Raw genomic sequence first — 25,405 nt, 5'->3', positions numbered from 1 at the left:
ATCATTTAGTGATCTTCCTGATCAATATGACAACTATGTGTGGTTTATATCTTTCAGGATTAAAGAGCTGAGCGCTTTAGGAGATAATTTTAAGGAACAGAACACAAAGAAAGAGAAGACCATATCTGATCTAAAAATGGACATTCAGAAATTGGTATACTTACCTACATCCCCCCCCCCTTTTGTCATTCTCTCAAGCAAACATCCCCTCTCCCCAACAGAGATACACAGGTTTCAGATGTACTGTTCCATATTGCCACATATGCCTGCCCTTTCGTACTTTCCTTGTTCTTTGTCTGTGTCCATTTCTGAGTAACTGCTTATCTTTGAACACTAGGAGGCCAGCATGATTGGAGACCAAGAAGAAGTGAAGGATCTGAAAGAGGAAATCGAATATTTACAACATACTTTGAATAGCATCACAAAGGTGTGTGAAATTTTCATCTACAACACAAGTAGATGTATACAAATTCACTGCATGTAATTTGATAACAGGTATTTATTAGAAAAAGAGATGTATTTCACCAGCACATTCGCTTGGACAAACTCCAGTAAAATGAACTGTAAAGGAGCGTTGTTTTCTAGAGCACTGTGTTCTGATGCTACAGATGATGGATGGAGTATGTTTAGGACACTTCAGTTTTATCTAAGGGCAGTTCTACACAAACACTATAATCCAGTGTGGAAGTAGATTAAGACATAGCACCTGCACAAACACCTTAGGAACCGATTGGACACTGGGACTGTGGACCACAGGATCTGCTGATTGTGGATTGGAACCAAACCCAAGAACTGTAGTATCAGTGGCTAGACAACCATCCCACTAAAATGTGCTTATGCACATAATCTATGTCTGTTAAGGATCACCTGGTTTTGAGCCTTGCATGGGATATACTCTGATCATCTACAGCAGGGGTCCTCAAACTAAGGCCCGGGGGCTGGATACGGCCCTCCAAGGTCATTTACCCGGCCCTCACTCAGATTCAACCTAAGTCTGAAATGACTTGAAAGCACACAACAACAACAACAACAATCCTATCTCATCAGCCAAAAGCATACCCATGCTTCCCATTGAAAGTTTATATTTGTTAAAATTGTTCTTCATTTTAATTATTGTATTGCATTTAAGTGTTTTTGCACTACAAATAAGATATGTGCAGTGTACATAGGAATTCATTCATATTTTTTTTCAAATTGTAATCCGGCCCTCCAACAGTTTGAGGGACTGTGACCTGGCCCTCTGTTTAAAATGTTTGTGTACCCCTGATCTACAGCATGTTTTCTGGCTTGATGTGTGCTACAGAATTCATTGGGGATGTCCATTTTGTGAACATCCCATCCTTTAGACTGCATTATAGTGTCTATGTAGAACTACCATAAGACACAGTTAACTGGCTGGATCAGAGGTCTTAAGTGATTATTAAACTGATTGACTGTAACATAGCATTTAAATACAGTACAACAGTACAACCTCCAGTGTGATCCTATGGCAGAACTGCACAACTTTGTCCTTGTAATACTGATTCTAATATTCATTATTACAACCATTAAATATTGCTATAAAGGAAGGTATTTTTACATTAATGTTTTTTTTCCATTTCAAATTGGTATCATAATTAATTGGGGAAGATGTTTGCATTTTCTGGACTGGGAATGACTTCATAATGTAGCAGAGTGCTTACAATAATTTGGGAATGGATTGATGAAGATTTGATTTTCTCCTTTTCTTCTAGTTGGTTCTCTTAGAATCAAAGAGCACAGGATTAGTCCCCATGGAAAGCACCCAAGCAGCATCTGAGGAAGACATCCTATGGCACACTTCTCCACTGCGGTCTAGCTCCCCTCGCCACCGCCGAAGTTCACCATCCCGGCGGACACATTCACCATCACGTCTGAACAGAGCACTGGAAGCTGTGCAGGCTGCTTTCCAGAGATCACAACAGCAGGAACAGGTTGGATACACTGCTTTTCACTTATAGTATTTTTAATGTTAAATGCTTGTAATGTTTGTATTTTGAGGTGGGGGGAATCCAAAAAACAAACTTTGATTTTGCCAAAAGAGATACCATTTGACTACACCAATTTGTATAATGGGTATTTGGGTATTTGTAATTGGTCTTGGAATCAAACCCCAACAGATACAGAACAATAAAGTTGGCTGGTTCATATATCCAAAACCTATTTAGAATGTGTATAATATTATAAGCAGATTCAGTTACAAAATTGATTGCAGTAAAGCATAAGAATTTTGAAACTGCTTTGATTGCCATAAATGGATTTCTTACTGTAGTTTTGCCCTAGCTTTTGAAATGTAACACCTATCAGTGTTCAAAAAGACAGAAAAAAATGTAAATAAAACTGGGGGCAATTTGCACATTAGACTGTAAGAACTATAGACTATATATCATGTTGTATGATATTGAAAGAGACTCCCTCTTTTTGTGAACAGGAGTTGAATATGCAGCTGGAGTCTTGCCGGGATGCTCTGGGATCTGTCAAAAAGCAGCTCTCTGAATGCCAGCAGGAGACAAAAGCCACAAAACAGCAGCTGCAGGAACAGATTCAGGAACATGAATTGCTGACCAGGACAGTGGAAGATTGCAGACGGGAGTTACAACGCTGGAAAACCTCAGTGGAAGCTCTAGGAAGGTGAGAGCAGAAAGAGAGAGGCAGGCTCCAAGTCTGTGATTTATCTCAAGTGGCATGCTCTTTCTTAACCTTCTGAGTGAAGTACAGAACTATGTATTTCAGAAAAGAAAGCACCTCCCTCTGTAGTGATATATTAGTAGCTGAAAACCTTCTTCGTTTTTCATATCCCTTCACCTCACTCAGAAGTGGGAGGAAAATCACAGGTTCCCTCCCAGGACTGAGAAAGATGTCTGTCTGGTACTTTGGGTGCCCTTTTAGAGTAGGAAGGGTCCATGGAATATTTGACTGATTTAAAGAGTGTTCTGTGTTTCTTTGACTTCCCAGTGGCACCAATGTAATTAGCCTATTTGGAACTGGATGATGAATGGATTAAAAATATTGCTCAATCTAGTTTTCATGTTAAAATAAAGGAGTGTTCCATTCAGGTGCTATTCTACTCCTTTGCACAACTTTCATTTGTGACCCTCAGCCAGAACAATGAAAAGGCATTATTAAAATAATGGTTCAACATTGGGATTCATTGCTGTCAAAGATTACCAAGTGGTTCTCCTCAAAAGTGTTTTTTTAAAGCATATATCAACATATATGTAATTGCTTTGTCCTAGAACAGTGGTTGTGTGGCATGAAATGGCTCCTAGGTCTGGTAGTCATCTTTGCTTGTGTCAGCATTGAACAATGACTCTGGAGACCAGAGTTTGAGGGCCCTTCCAGACGGGCCCTTTATCCCAGGATCTGATCCCAGGTTTACCATTTATCCCAGATTATCTGACAGTGAGGACTCATATAACCCAGTTTAAAGCAGAAAACCTGGGATTATATCCTGACATAAAGGGCCTGTCTGGAAGGATTCTGAAGCCTCATTAAACTATGAAAGTAACTGGGTGAACTTGGACAATTCACACGCTCTCAGCCTCAGAGAAATGCAATGACAAAGTTCTGAACTAATTATGTCCAGAAAAAACCCATGATAGGTTTGTTTTAGGGTTTTCATAAGCCAGAAATTTATTAAAGGCACACAACAGGCTACAGAGATTTGTTATCATAACTGCGGTCTGATCAGTAACTTCCTGAGAGCAATCCCCCACTCTCATCACACCCCACAAACTTGGCTTTGCCAAAAAGAAATGGTAGGCAGATATGCTTTGAAGATATATATAGGAAGCAGAGCTTATTCTTTCACCTGAGAGTCCAAGGCCTCTCTTTTGGGCTGTGTTATCTTGGTTCATGGCTGCCCAGTGTTGGATTTTTTCTTTCTTAATTTCCTCAGAGAGAAGGAGGCCTTGGAGATGGAAATGGAAAGCATGACGCAGCAGTTTGATTCCTCCCATCTGGACATGGAGCGGCTGAAAACTGTGAATGGAGAGCTGCAAAGACAGCGAAAAGCCCTGGAAGAGCAGAAGGAAGATGTAATTAAAGAATGGGAGAGAACAAGGAAGCAACTTGAGCGAGGGTGAGGTGCTACAGTTGTGCCTCTAGTATTAAGATGCACAGGGCAGTATTACTCTTTGCTTTAATGCTGGTGCTAAGAGAATGTCATAAGTCTTTACCAAAATCATACACTCAGGGATACAGAAGGTCTTAAGCAATATTCCCCTTAGTTAAAGTAAAGTCATCGCTACTTAAGAACACTGAATACATCATAACATTGACTATGCTGGGAATGGCAGTCTACCAACATCTGGAGGGCAGCATTTTGGCCACCCCCCAATCCAACCAATTATTGACAACGTTAACTGGCAGAAGCTCCCTAGGGTTTCTTTCTTGGCCCTTCCTGGAGATTTCTCATATTCTCTCATGGAGAGCCTATCCATGTACTAAACAAAACCAACTCTTCTTTGCTTCCAAAAGCACTCAAGATTGGGTGTGTTCACATAGACTTGGTGGAAATACTTCAAAATGAAGAGTTAACCCATGTATCACAACACGTACTATGTTCTTTAAATTAGGAAATGAATATACTGTGGGGAAGAAAAGACAATTTTCCATTGGAAATCAAAACCATAGATCACTGGATCTATAATTAAGAGTACTAGATTTTTCTAGTTACAAAAGAAATACATTTCATATTAATTGCATATTATTATGGGCAAATTCTTTTGGCTAAAAATAAGAACTTACTAAGATTCATCCACACCATATGCTAGGTTAAATGCAAAATTGTCAGTTATCAAGAAGATGATGTGAAGCCAGTGTGGTGTAATGGTTTGAGCATTGGACTACAACTCTGGAGACCATGATTTAAATCCCCACTGGGCCATGGTAACCCACTGGGTGACCTTGTGCAGTCACTCCCTCAAAACTTCAGAAGAAAGCAAGAACAAATCAAATATTTTTTAACAAAACCCCATTAAAGTCACCCTAAATCAGAAATGACCTGAAGGCACATAATAAGAAGAGAGGGATAGCGGAGTAACTGAGATTGAAGTTGCTGCAGTGTTGGAAAGGGCAAGCAAGCTGTGATGAATACAACTTTATTTCATACAGAAAACTCTAAAGTCTTTAGAAGGCATTGCCAAATTGCCATAGCACCTCTGTGCTATTCAAAATGGGCCCATTCGGACCTATGCTGCTTTTATCAATGTGGACACTCTAGGCATGTTTGAATGACAATTCTCAACTCTCCTAAATAGAATGACCAATTGATGCATCGTTTTGGAGGTAAGTTTGTGAAACAGTTTGGGTTGAATGGGAGCTCTCCTAATATTGAACATCTGAAGGAAAAGGATACAGCACTAGCAGGGATCTCAGGCAACTCAGAGCACTGACAGCAGGAGAAATAATAAAAACTTGGTAAGAGCTGTGGTCCTCCAAGCCTGCAAAGTCCCAGGTTCATGATTCATACTGAATTCCCAGTTGCTCAATGCATATGAAGATAGCAGGATTTTGCTTCTAATTCATATAAATAGTTTTAGTGCTGGTTTGAGGATCATGGGCATTGTGAACTCCTCTCTCCCACACCCAAACCTTTAGATCAATGGTTCCCAACCTATAGTCCATGGACCACCAGTGGTCTGCAAGAACGAAAATATGGTCTGCAGCCTCACCATTACTACACCATTGTCTCAATACCACACAGCAACAAGAGCAAATGGTCTCACGAAATCCTCTTATAGTGCCAAGGCAACTGGGATGTTGGGAGGGGAGAGGCTGACTACCCACAAAAGATTACTACTACCACATCGATTCTAGATTATTACATATGGGTTTTTTTGTGAGTAAGCAGATGGCAACTACTGGAGCGGATAAGTTCTGTATCAGAAACTAGAGCTGATGTGGTCTATCCAATGCAATTTTCTGAAAAAGCATTCCAAATAACCAAACGAATCTAAAGTTGACTAAAAATGATTTGTAATCCTTTTGGTACTAATGTTGGAGAATGGTCCCTGGTCAACTGGTCCCTGGTCAAAAAAAGGTTGGGAACCACTGTCTTAGATGTTATAACCAAAAGTTCCCATCAAACTTGATCATTGGGCAACTTGGTACAGGCTTTGAAATTTTTCACTTAGGCAATATCTGGCTGTATGATGCTTGGGGGTTGGGAAATGTTGTCCAAAATTCAACTTTTCAAGACTGGGTGCTCAAGTGTGGGGTAATCAATGCTTGTGGTGATGGTGGTTTCATTGATACAAGACAAGAAGGCAATAGTTGTGGAGGCAAAAATGAATGCAGATGCACTGAGAATGTAAGACAACTATATTCCCTAAGCCAAACTCATTCCGGGGTGGGGAACTACATGATTCCTCTTTCAAGTACTGAACTGGTTGAAAAGAAATATATTGCCACCAGTGATGCCAAAGCAGATCAAAAATAAGTCACACTAGTGCTAGAATGGGAGTTAGCATGGATTGAGATGTAAAGCAGGTTTATACATTTTCTTCTTGCTCAGGCAAAGGTATGTGGAGCAGCTAGAAGAAAGAATGTCATCCCTGAAGAAGGAGCTGGTAACCATCAAGGAATCTCTGAACCAGTCCATGCTAGAGAAGGATGTCCTGGAGAGTGCTAAGGAAGGCTTGAGTAGAGCGCTTTCCAAAGTAAGGGTGGCTAATTATGTGGTCACTGTATACCAAAGAACTTTGCTCCTTTCTCTTGAGCTGGTGATGGGTACCTGCCCACATTCTTTTTTGCTCACTTCTTGCTTCTCTCACGTCATCATGATGATATTGATTTGCCCTTCTTGCAGAACAAACTTTCATACTGAAAGAAAACCCTAGAATTATTGTGTTGTAGTATCTCAGCATGCATCTACATTGTAGAATTAATGTAACTTGAAACTACTTTAACTTTCATGACACAGAATCATGAGATTTGTAGTTTTACAAGGCCTTTAGTCTCTTCTGTCAAATGGAGTTGGTACTTCACCATATTATAAATCCCAGAATTCCATAGCATTGAGCCACGGCAGTTAAAGTGGTTTCAACTTACATTAAGTCTACAGCGTTCTTTTTATCTAACCAATTTTTGCTCTGCTCAGCTTTACTACTAATACTATGCTGGTTCCTAATGACTTGAGAGACTAAGTGAAGACCAAGAGCTCATAAGGAACTGGTTTCTAGATTTGCAGGGTTTTATGGGAGCTAAATGTCTTGGAAAATCACCTCACCCAAAACTTTAGGCACTGCACTTTATTGCAAAATCCTGCTAGTTGGGAAACACATAGTGCCTTTCTCCACTGGAAAATGTCACTGAATATTTCATTTCCTCAAGGTCAGACTCCCAGTGTTGGTGTGGAATATAAAATCTTAGCTGCTAATAAACCATGCTGACCAGAAGTAGTTTCAATTCAGGCAGTGAATCCCCGAAACAACCAGGGAGGCCATAGTTTGGGTTTCTTAGCCAGGCTGACAATCAAACAGAAGAACCAAATTTCATTTCTAACAGTTTTATGCTCTTATGTATGTAATTAAAGAGGAAAGCAGAACTATGGGTGAGGTGCTGTTGCATGCCATCACATCATCAGGCCTTGATATTTCAAAACAGTAAGCTATGTGTGCTATGTTTAATCTCTTTTCTCAGAAATAACATGCCCACCAAGGCCATGATCCAATAGGGTGTTAGGGCAGGCCCTGGATGAGTAACTGTTTTGGTAAAACACTCCCGTGAAAACCACTCAGACTGGCTCAGCTGAAGTGAGTAGCAGATCTCTTTGCCACCCACACTTTGGCCAGCATAAAATTACCCACGGGGAAAAATGACATTTTCCTCACAGAATATTTCCTTAGGGCATAATGACGCTGAAGGCTAAGGAAATTTCCCCTTCCCTTTCTTGTTGCTTGGAACTAAAATATTGGTGCTGACCTACCATTAAACCCAAAACAGATGGACGAGTAGATAGTTTTATTCATGAAATATTTCAGTCAACCCTCTATAGAACTAGGAAAAGTTTTATTTTGAGCTACAAATATTAAGGTCCACCAGCCAGCATGGCTACTGCCTCTGCTGGATGGGAAATGCTAGGTCTCGTCATTCAAACTAGCTTTTCCAAGCTTAGTTCATATGAGCAACCTGGTAAAAGGCTCACAAGCATAGATTTATGAAATACTTGGGGAAAGTTGACTTTTATCTGTTTTCCTGACTCTGTTACATTGATTCAGCTTCTGTTTTGAGGCTGTTCCTCAGAGGAGAAAAGAAGTGAACCAGTCAAGAATAGGAAGACTGGGAGAGAAGCAGGAGGATGCATGGAAGATGGCAGAATTCTCCATCAACACATGCAGGCTTTCCTATGAAGAACAGAACATGAATAGAGGAACTTTGTAAAAAATTTTCCTAACCTAACAACTATTTGAATAGCCACAATGAAAAGATTTGACCTTAATATTAGAAATATCACATGTTAAAATGCTTCCATTCTCTCCTTCAGACTGAAGCCACCAATGCTGAGCTTGAGCTCTCCATACACAAGATGAAATCAGAAGATGCTGAGCTGAGGGATTCACTGGCCACAATGGGAGCTCTGAATGAAGGCTTGGCTCATGACAAAGTGAACCTCAATCACATAATCCTACAGGTAAAAGAACCCGTAAGATAAACTGGTCCAGCTATGCTGTAACAGAATCTGTATGAGTGTAGTCAAGCAACGTGTTTAAGCTTCTGCCTAGGCAGAGATGACCTTGTGGGGGGGCGGGGGGTCTAGCAGATGGTAGATGATAGGAAACTGTTACTAACTCTCCCTGTGGTGATCCTTAAGGTCAAACTGGATACTAAAGGTAATGTATTCCTTATGATTAACCCATTTTAGCCCATTTAATCTTCACCCATTTTTATTCAAAACTAACATACACATATGAAGTTAAACAACCAAGTCATGTCGGCCTTGGATAAGTAAACAAAAACATATGTAGGCAGCTGTTTAGTGTGCCAATTATACCTCTGCACACACAACTACAGTAGTATCACATAGAGTACAATCCCATTCTTTCTCACATCAGGCTTTCTTTCATTGTTTATTGCATAAACCACTGCTGCAATCCACTATTGAAAATCTATTTTAAAAACACTATTAAAAGGAACTGTTTTTGTCAGAAGCTTTGTTAAGTGAGGTATCCCTGTGTATGATATCTCCAACCGAATACCTGGCCTCTTTGCAGGATGAGTCAAATAGGTAGGAGGATTTTCATCAGACAACCTGGGTACTGGTGAAAATGAACTCTCCATCATCTGGTAACGTGGATTCCGTTCGCATCACATCCATGCACCATGTGGCAATAATAGCAAGAGACACATGAGTGAATCAACAATTTCCATCATGACAAACTAAACAGAGTTTTTATGAGTGCCATCAAATGTGTTTTGTCTTTCTTCTAGGATCTTGGTAGCCATGTTCTGGCAAAGCTTTCCTTGCATCTTAGTTTGCCTGCCAGTCCTTGAATGTCAATCCTATAAAGCAAGCACTGCTCTCTTCCATGATTTTGCTGGCTGCCAAAATGCACACTTTGTTTTGGAGGTTTAAAGAGCCATGGTGTGCCAGAAAGCTTTCAGCCTCATGAGCACCATCCCTGCAGGGCTTGTAACCACTAAGAGCTTGTAACTTGCAGTGAGGCCTGAAATGGGGGAGGCTCTTGCAGAGCTCACACGCTCCACAGTTTATGCCAACAGCATTTACAACTTCCGGAAGATTTCAAGCATCGTATTGCTGCCTAATGGAAGCTTTTAAGCTGTCTGCAGAGCCCATGGGAAAATTCACCACAGTCTTGTTATCATGGGCCCCATCTACACTGCCATATAATACAGTTTCATAATACAGTTGAACTGCATTGAATTGCATTACATGAGTCTTCACTGCCATATAATGCAGTTCACTTGCATTATGAAACTGCATCATATGGTAGTGTAGATGAGGCCATGGTGGCTTCTTATGCACTTAGTGAAGCATCTGCTAGGTTTTGGAAGCATAGACAACCATTTTTTTCTCCTGGAATCAACATTGCTTCAAGCAGGGGAGCAAAGCAAAATGTTCTACAAAAACCACATAGCTCTGACTTACAGTAACACTCAATTGCAAATGATACAAAAAAAACACACCAAAGTGATAGAAATCAACAACTTGACTCCAAGTGTAAAGATCTCAACTAAAGTACTTATGCAAAGAGATGTCTTCTTTCATAACACAGGGAGGCAAAATGTGAATTGATGACAGGGCATTAGGATCAAAGTAGTAGTGATATTAACTAAATTAACAGGCATTTTTCCCATAATGTACAGACATTTTAATGAAATTAACAGGCATTTTCCCCATAATGTACATAGCAGCTCCCTCCCTGCCCAAGCTCCCCCTCATTATCAGGGGTACAGCAAGTGGAGATAACGTGTGTAATTCTTCCTTCTAGCCATGTGGTCCAAATGACATGTTCCTTTTTCTGAAGCTGTCACTCTTTACCTGCAATTGATCACTCTGGGGAGAATTTTCATGGGGGAATGTTCTATTGCTGTTGCTTCTCCCTTCTCAACATTATGTACTTTTTAAAAAATGGCCAATATTAATTGCATTTATACCAGGAGCAGCATGGCTAGCTTGGCCCTTAGAGGATTAAAAGAAAAATGACCAAAGAGGACTCTAACCTGCAGTTCACAGCCTTTAAGTTTCACACATGAAAGATAAATCAGACAGGCTAATTGGGGTTTTGACACAAATGCAAAGGCTACATGTGTCCCCATATTCTGTAATAATTAATACTCCAATGAATAATGAGACAGGTTCGGTTCAAAGAGAATTATGAGCTCAGGTTGAAAGGCAGCAGTGAGCAGTTATCTGAGGTCTGGACGCCACAGGTACTTCTTCAGAGGTCTACATCCAACATACAAACATACAAACAAACACCTTACCCTACAATGTTTTACAGAGAAAATCCATAGCATGCATAGCCAAGCAGCATCAGAGTATGGTCAAGATAGCAAAACGTATTAATGAGTAGGACCAGACAAACTAGGAGGAAGAACAGACAAGCTGCAGCAAGTTACTTTTAACCAAGTTATTGGGAAGGGCAAAATTCCATTCCCTCCTCTCACTCTATTTGTTAGGTTAACTGAGTACACAGTAACTCTACACTTTAAACTAAGTTTTCAGCAGTTGAAGTAAACTGATCACAAAGGAAGGAAGTGGGAGGAGAAAAGAGGAATTGGAGCATTTCGAAGGGAGCTGAAAAGAGGGACAGCAAGATTAATCGATACTATCTTTGCCAATTTGGAACGGTTAAACAGAATGAAACCCTTCTCCCCGTCCCATTTTAAATTCAAAATGCCTCACTATACTCTCCAGTACCGTGGCTCCCAACCCTTTTTTGACCAGGGACCAGTTTGACCAGGGAACACTTTGACCAGGGACCACTCTCCAACATTAGTACCAAAAGGATGATGAATCAGGTTTTGGTTAACATTAGATTTGGTTTGGTTATTTGGGGTGCTGATTCTGAAAATTGCATTGGATAGACCACATCAGCTTTAATTTTTGATACAGAACATATGCCATCTAGGAGTCACCATCTGCTCACCCATAGAAAGCCATATTTAATAATCTAGAGACATAGACTTTATTTTAGGTCTCGCGGACCACCAGTGACCCTCGATCCACAGGTTGGAAATCACTGCTCTAGGATGAATGAAGAGTGGTTTTGCCATGTTTTGCTTCCTTCAAATCTGTTTTAGTCCAAGGAGAATGCTTCAGTGAACTAGGAAATAAAAGAACTATATCTGGTTTTGAAAAAAGATTTTATCATTTGGAAATTGGTCTGTTTTACACCACGCACTTATAGTGCTATATTCCATTTTAACTGCTGCACCTGCATTCTGTGTTATCTAGGATTCTGCAGTTTATGGAAGAGTACGTAGAAATTTCAGTCAGAAACTTTTAATGCCTCACCAAATGCAAGCCCATGATTCAATGGAATGAAGTCATTGCAGTTAAAGTGAAATGTAGTGTTGTATCTGTGCAATGTGAAAGGGAAGGTTGGTAGGGGTGACATGGTGAAATTATTCATTCAAACCCGTTAGAGGGTGGGGGGGGGGCATTTTTAGTAAAAAATGAAATAAAGAAGAATAAATTGTGGAAATCCTTAGAAACACACACAGACCATCTTTTGCCCACCCCTGCTGGTGAAACAGTTTAACACAGTGTTTCTCAAACTGTTTTCCTTCAGGTGTTTTGGACTTCTGCTCCCAGAAATCCCAGCCAATTTACGAATTGTGGGAGCTGAAGTCCAAAACACCTGAAGGAACACAGTTTGAGAAACTCTGGTTTAATGATACAGTCCCCTTCTGATGAAACGATGTTCCAGGTCAACCTGTATTCTTGTTGGACCTTTTCTTCTAACCTGCTTCTGAAATGTAACTCACATATCCACTTGTTGTGCAGCTTGAAGAGGAAAAGAACAGGTTGCTAAGCAAGAAGCGGGAGCTGGAACAAGAGCAAGCTGTTTGGCGTGAACAGCTTTCACATTTGGAGCAGGAGTTGCTACACACAAGGGCAGAGAAGCAAGGGCTAGAGCAAAGGTGCCAGACCTCAGAAGTGAAGCAGGAGAGACTGGAAGAAGAAATGGCCTTACTGCACAGGGAAAAGGTCCAGCTACAGGACCAAATAATGCAGGTATCTGAAGGGCATCTGCAGAGCACCCAGGGCCATTTAATCACTGCAGAGTTAACTAGAAACAGTTTAGTTCTCCTTGTGTGCCACTCTGCCTGTGTGTAGCTGTCCAGTAGAACTGAATTCAAGACCCTTGCAAAAATGGAAAAAATTGTAAATTAAAAACTCACTTTTTAACCTGATAGAATTCTCTAGAAATCTCCAGATCCTGCAACTCTATAATCCACCTCCACCGGAAACTGACCATAGAGTTGCACCGGAGGACCTGCAAATTCTTAGAGAAGTGTTTCCTCTAGAAATCTTGATGCCTTCCAGTACAACTCTATGGATAACATCAGATGTTGACCATAGAATCATGCTAAAGAAACTAGAGATTCCTAGAGAGAAGATATTAATCTGCAAATAATCAAATCATCTTTAATGTGCCATTGCACTGTTATTTTGACTCCAAGGTTTCAATCAGACTGAAATTATGTGGACTCCAGTTAGATTTGTACTCTGTTTTTAAAATTTTGTGGAACTTTTTTTTTAAGTGAGTTAACTGGGATTTTTAAAAAATACTGATTATATTTAATCATGTTTTAAGGTTTGCATATTTGTACATTTCAAATTGTATGCTGATGCTTTTACATTAAGCCTTTTTGAGTTTTCTTCGAGAGAGACAAAGTGAAGTATATATAAATACAAATAACATTATACAATTTTTTTAGCAATTGCCAATTTACTGTAATCACAATAGTGATAAAATATGTGCTCTACTTCTATTGCATTTAAGTATGTTAATTAAAGGCAACTAGTATAGTGTAGTAATTTGAGCATTGAACTAGGATTCTAGTTTCATCAGTTGGCCACAAAAACCCACTAAGACAAAACCCCCATGTCTTAGTGTCACTAGAAGTCAGAAATTACTTGAAGGAAGGCATATAAGGAACAAGCCCTATGAGGAGCGGCTTAAGGAGCTGGGTATGTTTAGCTTGAAGAAGAGAAGGATGAGAGGAGATATGATAGCCATGTATAAATATGTGAGAGGAAGCCACAGGGAGGAGGGAGCAAGCTTGTTTTCTGCTTCCTTGGAGACTAGGACGCGGAACAATGGCTTCAAACTACAAGAGAGGAGATTCCATCTGAACACGAGGAAGAACTTCCTGACTGTGAGAGCCATTCAGCAGTGGAACTCTCTTCCCCGGAGTGTGGTGGAGGCTCCTTCTTTGGAAGCTTTTAAACAGAGGCTGGATGGCCATCTGTCAGGGGTGATTTGAATGCAATATTCCTGCTTCTTGGCAGGGGGTTGGACTGGATGACCCATGAGGTCTCTTCCAACTCTTTGATTCTATGATTCTATGATTCTATATAACAGCAGGAATAATGGTTAATTGTGAAAATAAATCCCTTTAATTGTGTGCACTTAATATACTCCAGTAGAAGGAGATCAACTAAATGGCCCTCTCTGCAAACTTCCAAAACTGCCTAACTGATGCAACTGGGAAAGTGGCATGACTCTGCGGTATTTCTGCTTTCAAGATTGATTATCTGTAGGCCTATTCAGCCAGGATACTAGAACATGCATTCAAGTGTATTTCCTACTCCTAATACCTTTCTTTCTCTCATATCCCTCTGGTCTGTTCCAGCTGAACAGCCAAAAGCAAACTGTAGGTGAACAGTTAACTCAAAGTCGTAGAGAGATGGAGATGCAAGCCGAGTCCTTACTCCGTGTGCTACAGGAGAAAGAAGAGATGGCTAAGGAAAAGGCCCAGCTGTCTGTAGAGCTCACTGCTCTGGAAAGACACAGGAAATTGTTGTCCGAGGAGACAGATAATCTCAGGTAAAGCCCATCTCTTGTAAAACAAGTGGTAGCTCCCTGGAGATCAGTTTATATTTTAATCAGATATTGGAAATGGGTTTTTTCAGGGGTTGGGATTAATTCCCAGCATTATAGTCTGTAAAAGCTCTGTAATTAACTTAAGGACAATGTCAATTATGAGAGGAGTGGCATGAAGTGAAGTCATGTTATATTTATTGGGTTGGCCTTGCTCCATCCTTGCTTAATAAGTCTTGCTCAATACTTGTTTTGATACATGGCCCTGCAGACAACATATCAAGTGACAACCAGGAGAATCTGGAAAGTAGGGAGGCAAATGGCATGGGCCCTTTTTAATACATTGAATGAGACAACAGATCTGTAAATGGCTTCGTTCAGTTCTCTTCCTTGGATAAATTAATGACGGGGGAAAGAGTGTGCTGATTTGAATGTGCAGTTGTTTTATGAAAAATCTCTTGTGCGTGTGCCCCTGTTGTGACTAGATTTACATTTAATTGCACCCTGGGTTACATTTAACTGGAGTTCAGCTTGTCACATGAGGAGACACTTTAAAGAAAGACTCACATTTTTTCCATGGAGAAAAAAGGCAGGGGGTAAATAATAACCTTGTTATGTTTCCTGTCCTAAATGAGATAACTTTTTTTCCTGAATGTTCTTCTGCTTCAATTTGAGGTAGACTGTGTTTCTCCGAAGCCCACCTAATTGCCCCTTTAAGCTTGCTGCTGCACCACAGTTTCAGCTCAGAAGATCTGCTGGACATCTTCTTCAATTAGCTTATGAACTTTGTTACAGTTGCCTGCACTAGTCGTAATAATAGAACCACAGAGTTAGAAGGGCCCTCTTGGGCCATCAAATCCAACTCCCTGCTCAGTGCAGGAAATCTAAGAGGAGTATTCTCAGTGGATAGCTGTCCAGCTTCTTTTTGCAGATGTCCAGAGGAAGAGATTCACTATCCTCCCTAAGCATTTGGTTCCATTCCTAAACAACACTTATGATCAAAAAAGTTTCATCTAAAGTTTAATCTACCTTCCTATAACTTAAAACCACTAGATCCTATCAGTCTGTCTATTCACCCACCCATCAATCTATTTCATTTTTAAATATACATTGTTTTCTTGGTTCCTCACCTCTTCATTTTAACCTTTTAAAAATTACTCTATATATATATACATACATACATAGAAACATACACACTTCAAAATCCAGCAGTCAAAATATAAGTATTTTTCCCCAATCCCACCACCACCACATCCCCATCTCCCCCACCCCTGCCCCCGCCCAGGAACATTTTACTACTCTTACTATACTTATTACAGTTGTTCAATCATGAGGATAGTCTTATTTAACTCCTTATAGCTATCTTTCCCCATTATTCTGGAAATGAGACCCTTCCATTTTGCCTCCCAGGTCCTTCTGAATTGGCTCATCCTATTATAACTTTTCCTTTCACTAATATAATCTAATATAACCTCACAACACCCCTATGTAATAGGTTAAGCTGAAGAAGAGGTTGTTGAGGCGCCTACATTGCCCGCTGTGGTATAAGAGTTCTGCAGGTGGAACAATACTACAGCTCTCTGTTTCCCACCCCAAGGACTCATTGTTTTGCTGTGATAACCTCCCTTGTAATAGCCATTCCTTAGCTGGTGAAGAGTGTGAGGGGATTCAAAGACGTGTCTGGTTCTGCCACATAGCCAAATGCATGCTTGTAATGTCTTCCACCAAAACCTGCCAAGGTCTCAGTAGATTATATCACCTGTCTACATCTGACTATGGGCCATTAGCCAGAACTTCTCCAATCCTCTGTGCTCTCCACCAGCCACAGAATTGCTATTTGGGGGAGTGGGGGACATCATAGCCAAATCATGAGTGTTATGGGAAAAGTCTATGGTTGCTACAGAGGGCAGAAGAGAATACCAGCCTACACAATGATAAAAAAGGTCATAAGCAGGCATAAGGTAGACTTGCACATGCCACTAGCAAGGTGCTACACAGGAACTAGCATATAATTGAACCATTAGCTCCACAGGGTTGTTGTAGGTTTTTTTGGGCTATATGGCCATGTTCTAGAAGCATTCTCTCCTGACATTTTGCCTGCAACTATGGCAGGCATCCTCAGAGGTTGTGAAGTCCACATTTAAGTGTAAAACCGAATTTTCCTCACCTGATCAGGCAACAATGTTCTGAGAGCTCAACTCAAGATTTCTGTGCTAAGCAAGAAGCATATGAGATTAGAAAAGTATTAGGCTTCAAGCAGATATGCTTCTTCATAGGTTAAATGCCTAATTGCTGTTCTGGTGGATCTATGGCCAGAGACTCTGTGATGAATGTTATCACCAATGCCAAAAAACTTTCTGGGGATGATATACTGGTTGTACATCACTCCCTTTCCAAAACCACTGTTTTGTAGATGCCTCTAGAGTCAAGTCATTGACAGCTTAATTGACTGGCGCTGATTATTTCCTGATGTGCTTTAGAGTTGAGAAGGAATCCCTGGAAACCTCCCTTTTTGAGGCACAAGAACTGGCAGCACAGCTGGAGTCTCGCAAGGAACAACTAGAAGGAGAAAATCGAAGCATTGACCTTTCCAGGAAGGCCCTCCAAGGTGCAGTATACACAACGCCGGGTCTTATTGTGAACTTCAGTACACTTCTGTGCTTCAAAGTGCTGATGGTTCACAAGAAAAGAATATTCAAATCTCTAGTTAACAGGCTGGAATACCAAAAGTCAGTTGAAAGTCCCAGATAGTATTTATTTTTAAAAAGAATTGTCCACTGGAAATAACTTTCATTTTTAATTTGAAACATGGGGTTGGACTAGATTAGACTAAATGACCCACGTGGTCTCTTCCAACTCGATTCTATGATTTCGAGATTGTTTGGCTAGGTTTTCTGTTTGTTTTTGTGTGGATAATGGAAGAAAAAAATTGCCAGCTGGGCAGACAAGACTTAGTCAACAAAGCTTCTGACAAAGAATCTCCTTTTAAAAATACAATGTTTTCCCCTTATTCTCTGACAGTTTTTTTAGCAGCATTACCACTGGGAGCATCGTAAAGGAAGGAGATGGAAACACAGACTTTTGTGGTAGGAAAGTGCCTGGAGTAAACAATGCACTAAAGCTTAAAAAAATGGGAAATAAGGGGTTCGGCTCTTGCTGATCCTGTTTGTTTGCCCACAACTGTGTATCTGTGTGTGTTTGCCTACAACAAGCAAAATACACAGCAACTGTCTCAAAAATCCCTTACTGAGCAGGTGTGAATGGTAAAACAGAGAGAAAAGGAGATAATAAGAAAAGTAGAAACTGGTGAAATTTTTTTAAAAAATCATCCTCAACACAGTTGAAACAATCTTCCAAGTGATCTCTGGAAAGCTCAAAATGATTTGTTTTCTTCTGCAAGCATTACATTGTCCATTTGGTTAGTTGGAATGAAACTTGGGTGAAACGTGTTGAAATGCTATCCTCCTTGTGACTCAGGAGACTATCCCTATTATTTCCATATTATGTCCCTGCTACCCAAATTTCTGTTCTATAAGGCGAAGGATCCCATCTATGTTGTTAACTGAAGTCCCATCTACACTGGCATATAATCCAGTTTCTGAATGCAGATTATATGCTTTCAACTAAGCTGTATGGCAGTGTAGACTCATATAACCCTGTTTAAAGCAGATAATCTGCATTCAGAAACTGATTATATGGTCAGTGTAGAAAGGGCCAGAGCTACACCCTATCTACACCTATATTTAAGCCACTTGAAAGCCTCCAGGATGGTGATTTAATGTTCATGGGCAATTTCCTCCTATGTAACATCATTACACATCAAAGATCACTCACACTGCAGAATTATAGCAGTTTGACACCTCTTTAGTTGTCATGGGTTCATCCTACATAATTCCAGGATTTATAGTCTTACATGGTATTAGAACTCTCTAACTCTCACAAGACTACTAACTCAGATTTCCATAGCATTAATGTAGTGGCAAACTGCTATAATTCTGCAATACAGATATAGACCAAGTCAAACAATGAATAGTTATCAAGGTTAGTATGTTCTGTCTTGTCTTTTTATGCTTTTGCAGTTGCCCAAGATAGTTTGCAATATAAATAAAACCAAACGCATATGGTTAAAAATACTACTTTTGAAGAAAAAAACCCCTTATACTACCATGTTGAAAATGGCAATACTGAAACTGAAAGAGCCGCTTCCCTGAATAGCACATTTGTGTTACTGAAATAATTTGTTTGCCTCCGGCTATATTAGATATGCCCTTAATTAGTTCCATTTTCTTTCACAGTGGAACTGGGAAAAGTTCAGCATGAGCTTGAGCTCCAGGAAACCAAATTAAGGAGAGAGAAAGAGATGTTGAAGCAGGAGCTAACTCAAATGGAACAAGACTACCAGTTGACCATCAGGAAGCAGAAGCTGGTGTTTGAAGAGGACCTTGAACTCCTAAGAAAGGAAAAGGTCAGTGTTGCAGACTTAGAAATGTTACATTTTGGGATATGGATATATTATCTGATGGGTCTAGAAACTGCAACAAATTTAACTCCCGTGACCCTCATTTCATATTTAAAAGATGTTACATCTGTTAGCCAAATAAAATTCTACCATGTAACAATAAAGGGCTTTGAAACCTTTAACTTAACTCGTATGTGTCTCATACACTCTGTTATAGCTGTCCTTTGACCAACTAATGCTAAATGGGAACTATAAGTATGGGGATTGTGAAACTACCCATTCCTTCTGGGGGATAATAACATCCTATGGCATTTTGTCTATTATGCTGTAGGTACGTTGAGTATACATTGCTACCATCAGTTATAATACAGGTTTCTATGGTCAGGGCAAAATGAAATCAACAGAAAAATAATCCCGTTTCTCTGGTGTAAATCTGATAATTGTTTTGTATCTATTGTATCTAGTTCCCTACTCTCAAAACTGCGATAAACTATGAACTATTAATTCTACTCTCTATTGTGCAACATTATGGCTTGAATTCTCTTGATATATTATTTTGGAATCTATTCAAGGTATTGTTGTGAGATTTGGGTTGACTAAAATTATGTTCTAGGCCCTGGACCAGTGACTGATTGTAAAAGATTTGGGATGAGTTGGTTGGGGATATGGGAAGGCAGGATATTACTTAAGGAAACCAAAACTGATGAAGTTTTTCTCCAAAGATCTCTTTTTGTGAAAGAGGGCAATCTCTGGTCTTTTGGATGACAAGCCAGTTGCTCTGGAATGAGCTGGCCATTTGGGAAACAAAGTTTACTCTCTGCCTAATTCAATTTGTATGAACAAGAAAAGAAGCCAATTGCAGTGGAGAGAAAGACAGAAAGAAATGACTGAATGTATCACTCTTTGTGGCTGTTCATGGATTAATATTCGCAATTCCCCTGTGGAAGAACACATCCTAAGCAAGTGTTTCTCAACCTGGGGTCAGGACCAGTGGGGGGGGGGGGTGCAAGGGGGTTTCAGAGGGGTCGCCAAAGACCATTGGAAAACATATATTTCTGATGGTTTTAGGAACCCCTTTGGCAGAGAAGGCTGGCAATCTCTCCTTCTCTTCTTTTTTAGCGATAGTGAATTATCCCACTAAAAGACCTCCTCTGCTGTGATTGGCCAGTCTCTCAACCAAGGGGGGGGGCTGTTTCTGAGACTCCAAGCAGGGAGGGGAGAGCAGGTGTGCTCGACGCATGGCAGCCTAGTGCAGGCAAGGGAGGGCATGCAAACTCCAGCCAAAAATATATATATTGTTTAGCTCTGGCTAGCATAGGGAAGGGTTAACGCCCTTGTGGTATTTGTTTTGACACCCTGTTCTGTTGACACTAGGAGACCCTGCGTGTGACACTTATTGAGGAGAAGGAAGAGGCTGTGCATCATCTTGAACAAGAAAAGGAGGAACTCGTATCCAAATGTGAAGTTGAGAAGAGAGAACTCATGGAGGAAATTCTGACTTTACAGCAAAGCAGGGATGAAAGCCTTCTTCTACTAGAGAATGAAAAGCAGAAGGTGAGGAGGGGAGGGCAGCAAAGAATGACATTCATTTGGGCAAAGATTCATCCTCCAGTCTCTATCTCTCCCATCATGGGTAATGGGATTTGTAGTCCAACACATTTGGAGGGGACTGAATGGAAGAAGACTGTGTAGAGGAGGCAGTTACCTGAATACACATATGTTTGCACATGTGTGTGTTCAGGTGCCAGCCTCCTCTAAACATGTGATTTACTCTGTGTGGTCTGTTATGGGTTAAGCATCCCTTGTCTGGAATTCCAGGATCCAAAATACTTCAAAATCCAAAATTGTTCACATTGGTGGCTGAGATAGTAACATTTTGCTTTCTGGTGGTTCAATGTACACAAACTTTTTTTCATGCATTAAAGTATTAAAATATTGTGTGTAAAATTACTTTCAGGCTATGTATATAAGGTATATAATTTCATGTTTAGACTTGGATTTGATCTCCAAGTTCTCATTATGTACACTAAAGCATATCAGGTTTTCCCAAATCCGAGGGCGAGGAGGAACCCTCAAATCTAAAACACTTCTAGTCCCAAGCATTTCAGATAGGGGATTCTCAACCTGTTTAGAGCATCCTAAATATATTTTGAATAAATTAGAACTTTGCAGGATGTGTGAAACTTGTTTACATGTATAGGGGGTTTCCCTCATTTCATTTCTGCCAGGCTATATCCCAGAAGGAAGCAGAAAAGAATCTCCTTTTAGAAAAAGTCAGTGAGTTGCAACAAGAACTCATTGCTTCCAGGTCAGAGGTGGACCGGGTGAAACTGGAAGCTCTGAGCCGCCAAGAGCATGATAAGGTGAGCAACAGCCTTCATAGATTTTCTGTGTCAGCCATGTCACAGTTTTCTACTTCACAGGTATAGCAGTGGCATAGCCTTCTTTTCACACATTTGAGGTTAAAAGAACTGGCTTCTGCAGCTAAGTAGATTTAATGGTAAAATATATTTGCATTTTAATAACAATGAGAGAGAAGAGGGGCTATTTTTCACTCTCCATATACGCCACACTTCATGAAAGCCCCCAAAGTGTAAGCCAGCAAGTTTCTGTCCTTAAAGGACTACTTAGAAAATTAGTGAAAACATTTGTATTCTGTTAGGCGTGCTGAAGAACCAGTTTTAATTTCCGATTATAATTGTATTGTTCTGTTTATTCTGATGGCTATTGATTGCTTTAGAACAGTGGTTCTCAACCAGTGGTCCGCAAGAAGAAAAATATGGTCCGTAGCCTCACAGTTCTTACACCGTTACAACAAGAGCAACTAGTCTCACAAAACCCTCTTATAGCGCCAAGGCTTATTAAATATGATTTTCTGTGGGCGAGCAGATGGCAACTACTGGGTGGTAGATGTTCTGTATCAGAAACTGGAGCTGATGTGGTCTAGCCGATGCAATTTTCTGAATCAGCACCCCAAATAACCAAATTGAATCTAAAATTGACCAAAAACTGATTTGTAACCCTTTTGGTACTAATGTTGGAGAGTGGTCCTTGGTCAAAGTGGTCCCTGGTCAAGTGATCCCTGGTCAAAAAAAGGTTGGGAACCACTTCTTTAGAAGTAATGCAGTTTGAGATGACTTTTAACAGCCATTACTCAATGCTATGGAATCATGGTAAGTTTTATAAGTTTTTAGTCTTTTTCACCAAAGAGTGCTGGTGCCTCACCATACTGTACTATAGGAGCCCTGGTGGTGCAGTGGGTTAAACCCCTGTGCCGGCAGGACTGAAGACTGACAGGTCGCAGGTTCGAATCCGGGGAGAGGCGGATGAGCTCCCTCTATCAGCTCCAGCTCCTCATGCGGGGACATGAGAGAAGCCTCCCACAAGGATGATAAAAACATCAAATCATCCAGGCGTCCCCTGGGCAACGTCCTTGCAAACGGCCAATTCTCTCACACCAGAAGCGACTTGCTCCTGACACGACAAAAAAAAACATACTATAAATCTCAGGATTGCTTTGCATTGAGCCATGGCAGTTAAAGTAAATTCAAACTGCATTAATTCAACAGTATAAATATATTCAGGATCTCCTCTTGTGTGTAGTTGCAAAGCTTCATCATATATAGACAGTTACAGGAGGTTGCTTGCAAAGAAAACTTATAGTCTGAGCTGTAGTATTCTTTCTTCTTGTTACACCATTTTCAAGGAGAGAGCCTTGTGATTAATGTTGCTGGTATTTGCTTGCCAGCCAACCCTCCATCCCCATCATGGAAAGCCTTTTCAGATCTATCTCAAAGTCAAACAAGACATGATTTTACAAGATCAGCAATCAACACTAAATTTTCATCATTTTGGGAGGGAAAGGTATTATTATTATTATTATTATTATTATTATTATTATTATTATTAAACTAGCAACTCCCGAAGGACTCGATGTGGCTTACAAGGTAGAAATGTATCAGTCCTAGTGCTAGAAAAAGGGAAGATTGATTCTTATAAGATTTAGACATTGTCATCTTTTTCCATAAGTCAAGTAGCAGCTTCCAGAAAGGGACAAATTAACATATGTACTCATGTATACGTCAGCCTCATATATAAGTCAAGGGCAAGTTTTTGGACCAAAATTAAGGTTTTTGATCTGAACTGTGGGTTAGGTCAAGGGTTATTCCAGGGAGAAGGAAAAGTGCCAAAGCCACCTCAGAGGGCGAGCTGCTCCTGGCCAAATCCAGAAATCATGCATTTTTTGAGAAAATAGAGGGGGGTTGGTGCTTCTTTTAGGTTCTCCTGGGATGGACTAGGCTCTTACCTTTTGCCATTCTACTCAGATAAGGGGATAATTCCCTTTTTGATGAGGCACAGCACTCCCATTGAGCCATGGCTAAATCTACCCAGGATTACATGATTTTAATTGATGCTTTAATAATGTTTAATTGTATGGTTTTAATTGCATTTGTTTATTTTTATATTTATATGTATTGGCATCAAATCGCTGCCTGCTGTAAGGCCGCCCTGAGTTCCCTTTTGGGGTGAGAAGGACAGGGTACAAATATGTGAAATAAATAATAAATAATAATTTTTGAAGATGATTTTTGACTAAAATTTCTAGACTTATACATGTATATAGGATAGAGCAGGAAAGTGGCACAGAAAAATAAACTATAAATTCGGAACTGGGCTAAATTGCAGCTCCCATAATCTTTCATCTTTGGCTTTGTTGGTGGAGACTCTTGTGAGTTACAGCCCATCAATGTCTGCAAAACCATATACTGTATTCCGTAAATGTGACTTTTAAAAAGCCCCTTCCTCTATGGTTCCCCAGTGTAGCAGTTAAAGCGATAGTTTTAAAATGCAAAGAACATGAGCAAGGATTGCAAACTATTTTACTTAATTGCACCCTCCCTTTCTTGAATACTTAATAAGTCTTTTAGTGAAAAGTATTACTAAAAAGGTGCCAGCTATGGCAGTTGTTGCTTGGAAATTTTCAAAAGGAAGGAATTGGGACAAATAAACCTTGTTGTTTTGCTCTTTGCTAAGGCATGATGAACTCTGGAAATAAGGAAACAATGCAATTAGTAGATGCCGGTGATGCCGTGAGGAAGATATATAGCAGAGGGAACGCTGTTGGCCCACATACTGCTTAATTTGGACTTGTGTTGGCTTCCGTCCACATTATGTTTCCCATGATGCACTACAGGATTTTTCTTTCCTTTCTTTTTTATCCCTCAGAAAGCCCAATACAAGATTGTTTGGTTCTGCTTTTAAATAAAAACCACATTGGCAGTATTAGCCAGGGCCCTGTTATATCTCTGGAGAGATCAGTTCACAAGCTCGCAAGACACAGCCTCTTAAGGCAAAGCAAACAAACAACAAAACAAGGGTGAGAAACCCTCACCAGAACAAATCTGAAAAGCATTTCTTCTGGAAAGATTGACTGGGAACCACAGGAAAGCCAGCTTTGAAACAAATAATTTTCCCAAAGCACTGTAAACAAAAACCCCACCCCAAAACTGTAGAAAGCAACACAGAATGACAGGAACAGTCAAGCCCTGTCACTGGGATTTGCTGTCAATCTCTTCTGTTCAAGGAAATCAGAAGCTCCCCTGCTATCCCACTCAACAGAATGACTTGGAAATATCTGAGCCATCTGAGAAAGGGAGATCGTGGCTCATGCAGTAACTTATTTCCTTGCGTGGCCATGCATGACAAGGAGGGCTCCTCCAGGCTGGGACAGAGTAGGCGAGGCTCTGAATCCAAGCCAAGCCTTCCTCCCCAGGGACAGCGATGTTGCAATTCATAGCTGGAAGCTGCATGGCTGCGTTCCATGCATGGTCCGATCTCTCTTCTCCTTGGAGAAGCTTGTGTGTGTGCCTTGCAATGCAGTGAGCAAGTTCCTGGCATCAGAAGAAAAGATCTTGCCCAAGAGCATCTAATTTCCTGGAGTTCCCCCTCCCTGAATCCCCAGCGGAGCTCCCTTCGGCCTAGATGGCAGAACAGAGTCTCACAAACTGGGCAAGAGAAGCAGGAGTCTCCCTGTTCCGTTCTGGGAATAATCGTTCTTTACACCGTTTTGTTTTTTGGTCTTGTTCTTTGTGATTGTGGGAGCTTCTTTCCCACCCGACCCTCAAATACTATTAAGAACCTTTGCTTCTTTTATCATACACACATCCTTCTCCTGATTTCAAAAAGGAGAAATGAACAATCATACCTTGAGAAGCAACCTTCATTATATGGTGAATTCAAAGAGAATCTTGTTCTAAACAAAAAAAAAAAACTTGTCTTGGAACTCCAGACAAGAAACAATCAGGGACAGCTAATCACTTCTCACAAAGGGTTCTCCCAGGCAGTAAGAAACTGCTAGGCCATTAAATGCTAATCAAGGTGGCCAACTGAAACATTCACACCTACCTCC

General features: G+C 40.4%; 1 protein-coding gene across 1 annotated transcript in view; it reads left to right on the top strand.

Moving 5' to 3' along the window:
• The window catches only part of CROCC2 (ciliary rootlet coiled-coil, rootletin family member 2), a 102,045-nt gene that overhangs the window by 26,411 nt on the left and 50,229 nt on the right, over positions 1-25,405 (top strand). The window contains exons 10-22 of the mRNA XM_060767943.2: positions 58-154; positions 338-427; positions 1,734-1,952; positions 2,450-2,649; positions 3,917-4,099; positions 6,536-6,680; positions 8,507-8,653; positions 12,494-12,724; positions 14,350-14,543; positions 17,018-17,145; positions 18,833-19,002; positions 20,371-20,550; positions 21,225-21,359. Of these exons, the coding sequence (XP_060623926.2) occupies positions 58-154; positions 338-427; positions 1,734-1,952; positions 2,450-2,649; positions 3,917-4,099; positions 6,536-6,680; positions 8,507-8,653; positions 12,494-12,724; positions 14,350-14,543; positions 17,018-17,145; positions 18,833-19,002; positions 20,371-20,550; positions 21,225-21,359 (2,119 nt within the window). The remainder of the gene's footprint in view (positions 1-57; positions 155-337; positions 428-1,733; positions 1,953-2,449; positions 2,650-3,916; positions 4,100-6,535; positions 6,681-8,506; positions 8,654-12,493; positions 12,725-14,349; positions 14,544-17,017; positions 17,146-18,832; positions 19,003-20,370; positions 20,551-21,224; positions 21,360-25,405) is intronic.

Source organism: Anolis sagrei, chromosome 3, assembly GCF_037176765.1.
Source record: "Anolis sagrei isolate rAnoSag1 chromosome 3, rAnoSag1.mat, whole genome shotgun sequence".
Classification (NCBI taxonomy): domain Eukaryota; kingdom Metazoa; phylum Chordata; class Lepidosauria; order Squamata; family Dactyloidae; genus Anolis; species Anolis sagrei.
The sequence above is the reverse complement of the archived record's forward strand: the minus strand, read 5'-3'. Positions and strand labels throughout refer to the sequence as shown.